This window comes from Cervus elaphus, chromosome 32, assembly GCF_910594005.1.
Source record: "Cervus elaphus chromosome 32, mCerEla1.1, whole genome shotgun sequence".
Classification (NCBI taxonomy): domain Eukaryota; kingdom Metazoa; phylum Chordata; class Mammalia; order Artiodactyla; family Cervidae; genus Cervus; species Cervus elaphus.
The window spans coordinates 45,914,078-45,923,061 of record NC_057846.1 but is presented as its reverse complement, the minus strand read 5'-3'; the positions used below and the strand labels follow the sequence as shown (position 1 = coordinate 45,923,061).

Here is an 8,984-nt window from a genome sequence, read left to right as displayed (position 1 = left end):
CCAATGGAGGAGATGCAGGTTCGATCCCTGGATCGAGAAGATCCCCCGGAGAAGGAAATGGCAACCCACTCCAGTAGTCTTGCCTCGGAAATCCCACGGCTGGAGGAGCCTGGCAGGTTACAAGTCCACGGGGTCTCAAAAGAGTCAGATATAACTTATCAACTAAGCAACAACAACATAGAGAGAAATGCATTAGAGAGAGCAAGAGTGATAGGCTAATATTGTTAACATAAATTAGAAAAACAGAAACAAAAGCATATTACGTACGTCACTCATAACTTCTTTGTGGGCAAATTTAGACCACATTACACAGTGCCTCTTGGGGATGAGGAATAGAAAGTTAGAGGCTTCCTGGAAATTGATGAGGAAATGCTGTCAAAACCGGGAGGAGTGATTTAAAACATCCATGTCCTCCTGCTTCTCTGGGCTAATGAATCTGCTCTTCCTGGAGCCTCTCAAAACCCTAACCTCCCACAGCACACACAGGACATCCATATTCAGGCTCTCCAAGAGTAAGAACTGTGTGCCCTACAAGGTCCCTCCCCTTTTAACCCCGGGGCCTTGGCTCACCAGGGTACATTGGAACGGGAGGGGCAAGGGTCAACCCAAGTCCCCACGACTACATTTCCCAGAGCTCCGGGGTGCCGGTGACTGGACTCGGGGGCGGAGCACTTTGCAGACTGGAGGGAGGGCTCTTCCCGGGCTGGGCCAGGAAGTGGGAGGGTGGCCGTCGCCCTGGTTCCTGGTCGTGGGCCCCAGAGAGCTCGGTGAGTGACCTGTTTATGCTTGGAAACTGGGCTTTGATCCTACTTCAAATGTGAGTCCAGGAGACTGGAGACTACACAAGCCTGAATTTCAGGTCCCAGGACAGTTCAGGACGTTTGCCTGACACGTGCTTAGGCTGTGATTGCCGTGCAGGATAGCGGAGGGGTCACAGACCCCCACTGCACCTGGCAGGGTTAGCGTCATCGCCACCCGACACCCCAGCTGTGAGGATTCGGCAGGACAGAGAAGCATCTCTAAACGTCAGTTCATCCCTCAGAACGCTGGAGCTAATAAGAGAGCTTACTTAGAAAGTCTGTTGTGAGGAGTAAAGGAATGTATGAAAGATAGCTAATGTGTACAACACGTGTTTCAGGGGACAGGGTTCTCCTCTCGGATAACTGCAACAGTGATGTCCACCTTCTCTGAACCTAACTGGGCGTGTCCCCAAGAGCTCAGTCAGTCCTGCAGACAGCAAGTTCAGGACCACCCCTGCTCCTCCGGCATTAAGGGATCAGAAATTCTCTACTGGTCCCAAGACATCCAGGGAGGCTGGGTTGCGTTGTCTGCATGTGTAAGAGAATTCGTGGGGAGGTTTTCTCTGGATAGAAGGAGGGCCCCAAGGGTCTCCAGGGGCACACATGCCAGGAACAACTCTCTCACTGTCAGGCAGGCTAACAACAGCATTCCCTGGGCACTGATGAGCTGAGGTCCGCAGGAGAGAGGAGCCTGTGGAGGTGGACGGCCCGGAAGCCGGGGGCCCTGGGAGCTCCCTGCCCTGGACTTTGCTCCCCTGCCCTGCCCTGCACCCACAAAAACCACACTCCCGCTTGCTCTCTGATCACTGAACTTCCCCTTTCCTTGAGTCACTGTTTAGTTCTCAACCACACAATAGCTGACCCCACCCTCTTGCAACCAGAAGGAAGTTGTTACCTGCCAACTATATATATAGTTCCATCCCACCCAGAGACTTATTTTGTTTGGCCTTTACAGGTTTCAATAGTTCAGAGCCGCTTGTAAAAACAGGCAGATTACACCCACAAATCTGACTCTCTATTTCTCCTCGAAAGGGAATAAAAGGCGAAACAAACATTCAGACCTTTCTGCTGACAGAGTCTGACCTTTGGCTGTTTTCCTTGGACGGGAGGCTCTGCCGGCCTTCTGTGCCCTCAGCATCGTGAAGAGGGTCTGTGGGCTTGGCTTGCCAGGCAACCTCTCTTTTTTTTCATCCAGAAGATCACTGGGCTGGCCACTTGCCCCCTAGGACTGGGCCGGTTCACAGGTCCTTGCAGTAGGCTTCGACACCAAAAAAAACAGGTAAGAAAAGGGAAAGGAGGGCTCACCTGGTGGCTCATGGCAAAGAATCTGCCTGCGATGCAGGAGCCACAGTTTCGATTCCTGGGTCAGGAAGATCCCCTGAAGAAGGCAACCCACTCCAGTATTATTGCCTGGAGAATCCCATGGCAGAGAAGTGTGGTGGGGTACAGTCCACAGGGTCGTAGAGTCGGACGTGACTGAGTGACTGAACACCAAAGGGAAGGGATGGGAAGGAGAGGAAGAGAAATTCAGAGCCCAGGGAAAGAAAAGCCGCTGAGAAGCATCTCTAGATCCTATTCTTCAGCCGAGCAGCTCTACTCTAAGCATATACCCAGTGAATTGAAATCAGATACAGGAAAAAGCACTTGGGCACAAATTCTGTCTGCAGCAGTGTTCACAGCGGCTGAAGCGGGAAGCACTCAGACAGGAAGGAGCCTGGTGGGTGCAGAGGCGGGAGGGGCTGGGGAGTCACTGCTCACGAGTCTGGCGTCTCATGGCGGGGAAGGAGAGTTCGGAACTAAACAGAAGGGTGTCTGCGCCAAGTTGTGAAGGTGCCAAAGGACTGAACTGTTCACTTTGAATGGTTTAGTCAGGTCGTGAGATGGTCACACCAATTTTTAATAATCTGTTGAGTCATGACGGGCTTCCCTGGTGGCTCAGACGGTTAAGAATCTGCCTGCAATTCAGGAGACAGGGATTCGATCCCTGGGTCCAGAAGCTCCCCTGGAGAAGGGCATGGCAACCCACTCCAAGTATTCTTGCCTGGAGAATCTCATGGACAGAGGAGCCTGGCAGGCTACAGTCCATGGTGTCCAAAGAGTCGGACACGACTGAATGACTCACACTTTCAGTCAGGGCAGAAAGGCTGGTGGGAGATACTGACCCTGCTTGTGGCCCAGAGTGTGACTTCGTTGCATCACTCCCTGCCCCTAGGACCTCACTTTAGTTCCTCCTCCATTCCTTCCCTCAAAAGGAGGGTTGTTTTTTTAAATCATCAACTCCCTCGTACTTCTGTCCCGGAGTCTGGCTTTGTTCGGCTTCTGCCATCCAGACCGGCTCTGGGCGCCTGCTCGGCGGTCCCCACAGTACCTGCCTGACTCTGTGGCTCCAGCTCGGAGCCTGGCGGAGCCGCCGGCCTTCGGTGCGTTAAGGCGGGGTGTCCGACAGCCTCTGAGCAGGGCTGGCCTCTCAGTTCCCTTCCATCCCAGAGTCAGGCCAACGCCTCTCTGCCCTGGGGTCGGGAGTGAGTCTTAGTGTCAATCCAATGGGATGCCATCACTGAGACAGAGAAAAGGAAACAGACAGGATGTGAAACACACACAGAAAGAAAATCCACTCGCTCCGTCTCAGCCTCTTCCAGGCGTTCGTGCCTGAAGAGCGGGCAGTTGGGATGGAAGACGCCATCTCCGTCCATGACCACCCCGGCGGCTTGCACCCCTGAGCCGCAAGGGCAGCATCTCAGGGCCGGACTGCCTCTGGACCAACCTGTTTTCAATTATTCTATTTTAGACTTTGGCTTACAATTTTGTTTGGGGAAACAATCAGGACTTCTGTAGCTCAAAAATAACATATAAGATAAAGTAAAATAAAATTTAAAAAATTGAAACCACCGCTGGACATGAAGGATGTAGACACCCCCAGACTGGGAGCTGAACTAGGAGGTCTTCATCTCAACCCACTCTCCGGGGCTACATCAGAGAGGTGATTGGTAACTGAAGAACCGCGTCACTGAGGGACACATCACGGCAGCCAGGTTGGACTGTTGGACTTTGTCCTCCATTCGGCAAAACAACAGGCATTCGTTCGGTGACAGAAGAAGTCTCTCTGGCCTGACTTTCAGGGCCCTCTAGAAGTCGCCTCATCCTGTTCACCTTAGCTTTCTCCCACAGCGCTCTCCCCGGTGACCGCTGACGTGACTTGTCTGGTTCCCCAGGTTCGGACACTGAGTCCGGCCCGAGAGCAAGAGCCTCACGAGGGAAGGGCGCCTGGGCAAGCCCCAGTGCCGGCCCAGGTGGGACTCACAACGCCAGAGTCTTTTCTCGATTCAAGGCAAGGCGGCGACGTGTCCAGAACAGCGGGCCAGTAAGTCCCCAGGCGGGGCGGCCCTGACGGGACACGGAGCCCCCAACATGGCTGACTCTCGCACGGGCGGGCCGAGCCGCTCCAGGAGCCCCAAGGAGGTCTGCCGGAGTCCGCGCGCCGGTCCTGAAGCCAGGCCGGTCAGGGGGACCCGAGGGGACCCGGGTGGCCGACACACCGCGTCCCCCCACGCCAGCCTCGGTCCCGAGTCCTCCGCAGTGCCCCGAGCCCGGGCAGGGCGCTCCGAGCAGGCCGTTCTTTACCCTCCACACCCGAGGCGGAGGCCAACAGGTCTAACGCCTTTCACTTCAGTCACCTTTAAAACATGTTTTAAAAGTACTTCAGCCACAATGCTTGCAAGTTTTCTACTCCGTCCTATAATAAAAGGAATCAATTCTGCCTCAGTCTTCCTCAGTTCTTCATTTTGACTTACATCTCCACAGGCTACGGGGAGAGTAAACTCCGGGGGTTGGTGATGGACAGGGAGGCCTGGCTGCTGCAGTCCGAGGGGTCGCAGAGTCGGACACCCCTGAGTGGCTGAACTGAGCAGACTGTATCCCGCCAGGCTCCTCTGTCCACGGGATTCTCCAGGCAAGAATACTGGAGTGGGTTGCCATTTCCTCCTCCAGGGGATCTTCCTGATCCAGGCATCGAGCCTGGGTCTTCTGACTGCCCTGCGCTGGCAGGCAGAATCTTCACGACCGCACCCCTGGGAAGCCATCAATTATACTTTATAGCTAAAGGAAGGTGCTACCTTACACGCTGGTCTTTGATGTGTTTGGTAAAACTTGTAGTATCGATCGGGGGCCTGGCACAGGGTTCACCCATCCTTGTTGATTGCCTGGCCCATTGCGCTCGGGTCCTCCTGTGACTTAAACCCCAGGAAGTGGGCTCAGGGCAACCCATGCTGCTCCCGTTGCCTGTGACTGTACGCCCAGCTCTATCCCCTGTGCAATGCAGATGGCCATTTGACTCTCTTTCCTTCTGTTTTGTGATTTTAAAACATTCTTCCTAGTCATGTCCCAACCGAACTACTGCTCTTGTTTTCAAGGAAGAATATGATATATTTAAAACTATTTTTCTATTATTTCTAGACTGTGAACCAGGAAGAAGAAACATTCCTAGTCTTTTGAATTAAAACTGAGAATCCATCTACATCGAACTTCCATAGAAAGGTTTGCTTTTCTGAGACATCTCAGCTGACTCCCTAAGTGTGTTCTTTCTGCCTCCTTTTATTCTTTTCTTGTATTTATGATCAAGTGAAATGAATCAATGTATCAGCGCACATCTAAGTTACAAGTCAATGTATAAATGTTGCAGTGTTCTCACCCAGTTTTATCCTGACAGCTACTTTCTAGTGTCTCCATATTTCACCTTCTTTCATAACTTCAGTAGTACACCATCCTTATATTTAGTTGTGGAATATACAGGTATAATTTGGTCATAACATGGTGCTTGCATTCAGGTTCCAATACTGGGTTCTTCTCAATGGACTTGAGGTTACTGAATTCTAAGTTAGCATCATACCTTTAAAAAAAGAAGGAACAAAGGGAAAAAAATTTTTAAATCAAAATATAACTTAAAAAAGTATACATTGATTTCCAAATAAAACGAGGGGAATTAACCCACCCAGAAATGAAATGGTTAGGCAGGTCCAAATCATGTTTCTTTGGTTCTACATCACCTGCCCTCCTAACTTACCCAATACTGATTGGATATAGAAGCGGAAGAGGGTCTGTGGTGGTCTGGTTCAGTACCAGTTCTCTCCGTGTCTGATGTAGAGTTTTTGGCTTCTACAGATGTTGAGAAAGGATACTGATGGATGTAAAGCTGAGAAGAAATGAAATAAGCTTAAGAGATTAGGAGATCAGTTTACAGATACCAAAAATAAAGTTGAAACACTAGCAAAATGGGAAAAATAACAGATTAAAAAAGAGAACTAGGCGAATCTGAAAGAAAAGACAATAGAAATGCATAGCTTATCACCATTAACCTAGGGCAGGCCCTTTTAAGCCTCTCACCTCAGGCCATGTCATCTTACCAAAGGTAATACACCACTGTTACAATCAGTGATTAATGGACAGAAACCTTTTTGACATGGGATTTTACAAAATAAGAATTTTTTTTTGACTCACCATAAAAAACAAGATATATCTTAAGACTTGATTGATGTCTTTTCTCATCTTTCTTTCTCCTGCTTTTCATTCCTCAACTCGTTAAATTCTTAGTAGGTGCCATTCTCCAGCAAGACTAGCTTTGGGCAAATATCCTATCAGCTTCTGGCCCCACAAGAAAAGCACCTGCTTAGGTTTCAGTGGAAGCCCCGCAGCAGAATCTTAGAGTGCTGACTCGGGCCACACGCCATCTGTTGGCAAAGCACTGGTTCTGGAGCAAAGGCGCTTTGAGGTGCTCCTGGCTGGGCCACGTGTCTCTTCTTTCAGCTCCGTGTGTGCGGGTCCCTGCCCATATGCATCAACCGGACGATGGTGCCCTTTGCCCAAACTGCAGGCTTCCCCTTGCCCTTCTCACACTGACTCCTCATCTCAGAGGAAGAGCCCGAAGGCCGGGCCACATCGTGTTCCACGCTTCCTCTCTGTCCCTCTGCTCCCCTCCTCCTGGCTTCCTTGAATGTTCTTTATACGCTCTAGGCAGGTTCTGGCTTAAGACTTCTTAAAAATTCTCTGGTCCTTCCTGAGTGATCCTCCCACACATATGGACGTGGCTCCTTCTCTCCCATCCTTAAAATTATAGTGAAGCTTTCTCTGCCCGCCTTACTGGAAACTGAAGCTCTCTCTGCGTGTCTTATCTTCCTTCTTTGCTTTATTTTCTCCAGGGCACTGATCACAATCTAAGAAATTGCATGTGTTTTTTAATTCATTCATTTCATTATCTGTGTCATACCAGCCCCCATAAAATGTAAGATTTTTTTAAGACAAGCAACCACTAGGGCAGTAATGTATACATAATAAAATTTCAGCAAGCTATTTATTGAATAAGTGAATAAATCAGTTTGTGAACAAACTGACTCATTGAGTAGGAAAATATCTGTAAAGTTCAGCTAAAGAGGAAACAGAGTGGGTCAAGTACCTTATTATATCATTCTCCTGTTTACATTAGAAATTTGTTTGTAAACTCTATTTTAATGGATGCCAATTTGTACCTCTCCTTACTCATCATCAAGAAAACCACATGTAAGCTCTCTATCATTTTACTCATCACTTCATCTGGACTTCCAACTTCTCATACTCAAAACGTGGAAGAAGTAATACTTTTCTTCACCATTTGTGAACTTGTACATGCAAAAGGCATTAAAACAGCAAAAGCGCACACAAAAGGCTTATAATTATAGATATTTGTAACCATTGTATTTACATATTTAAAATACATTTGCTATAATCAAGCTAATCAAAGAAATCCAAGTACAAAAGTAATATATTTGCTTTTGTTTTCCTTGCCTTAAGGAATCATGAACATCGAAGCATATTTTGAAAGAATTGGTTATAAGAACTCGAGGGACAAATTGGACTTGGAAACATTAACCGACATTCTTCAGCACCAGATCCGAGCCATTCCCTTTGAGAACCTTAACATCCACTGTGGGGACGCCATGGAATTGGACTTAGAGGCCATTTTTGATCAAATTGTGAGGAGGAACCGGGGTGGGTGGTGTCTCCAAGTCAACCACCTCCTGTACTGGGCTCTGACCACGATGGGTTTTGAGACCACCATATTGGGAGGGTATGTTTTCAACACGTTCACTGACAAATACAGCAATGCCATGATTCACCTCCTGCTGAAGGTGACCATCGACGGCCGGGACTACATAGCCGATGCTGGATTTGGACGGTCTTATCAGATGTGGCAGCCTCTAGAGCTAATCTCTGGGAAGCACCAGCCCCAGACACCTTGCATCTTCCGCTTGACCGAAGACAGAGGAACCTGGTACCTGGACCAAATCAGAAGAGAGCAATACATCCCAAACCAAGAATTTCAGGATTCCGACCTCTTGGAAAAGAATGAGCATCGGAAAATCTACTCGTTTACTCTTGAACCTCGAACAATTAAAGACTTTGAGTCTGTGAACACATACCTTCAAGAATCTCCGGCATCTGTGTTTACAAGCAAGTCATTTTGCTCCTTGCAGACCCCAGAAGGTGTTCATTGCTTAGTGGGTTTTACCCTCACCTACAGGAGATTCAATTATAAGGACAATACAGATTTGGTAGAGTTTAAGACACTGAATGAGAAAGAAATAGAAGAAAATCTAAAAAACATATTTAATATTTCCTTGGAGAAAAAGCTTGTCCCCAAACATGGTGATAAATTTTTTACCATTTAGAGGAAGCAATAAAAATGGTCTCATGATTACTGCTGGTGCTGTGACTTTTTAATCACAAAAAATTTAAATGTCAATAAAAGTTGTTTTGTTATTGTTTTTGCTTTGTCGCTGTCTTGTCTGACTCTTTTGCAACTCCATGGATTGTAGCCTGTCAGGATCCTCTGTCCATGGGATTTCTGAGACAAGAATACTGGAGTAGGTTGCCATTTCCTTCTCCAGGGGATCTTCCTGGCCCAGGGATCAAACCCGTTTCTCCTACATTACAGATGGATTCTTTATCACTAAGCCTCCAGGGAAGCCTGTCTATAAAAGTAGAGAGAATGAAATAATAAATCTCCACTTATTTATCACTCAGTCCATCAACTAGGAACTAGAGGCCTATCTATCATATTTTCTCAACACGCCCATATTTTATTGAAGAAAATCATAGACGTCAGATCATTTCACCCTTTAATAATGTCAGCATGCATCATTAGACAACATTTTT

General features: G+C 48.1%; 1 protein-coding gene across 2 annotated transcripts; it reads left to right on the top strand.

Moving 5' to 3' along the window:
• Positions 1 to 704: 704 nt before the first annotated feature.
• LOC122688011 (arylamine N-acetyltransferase 1) lies at positions 705 to 8,593 on the top strand. Of its 2 annotated transcripts, none has more exons than XM_043893818.1 (4): positions 705 to 767; positions 1,996 to 2,079; positions 5,253 to 5,333; positions 7,620 to 8,593. In XM_043893818.1, the coding sequence occupies exon 4, from the start codon at positions 7,625 to 7,627 to the stop codon at positions 8,495 to 8,497; it is 873 nt and encodes a 290-aa protein (XP_043749753.1). In that variant the 5' UTR covers positions 705 to 767; positions 1,996 to 2,079; positions 5,253 to 5,333; positions 7,620 to 7,624; the 3' UTR covers positions 8,498 to 8,593. The 2 variants fall into 2 exon arrangements, with proteins under 2 accessions (XP_043749753.1, XP_043749752.1); XM_043893817.1 differs by having other exon boundaries at positions 706 to 767; positions 1,833 to 2,079.
• The last annotated feature ends 391 nt before the right edge of the window (positions 8,594 to 8,984 follow it).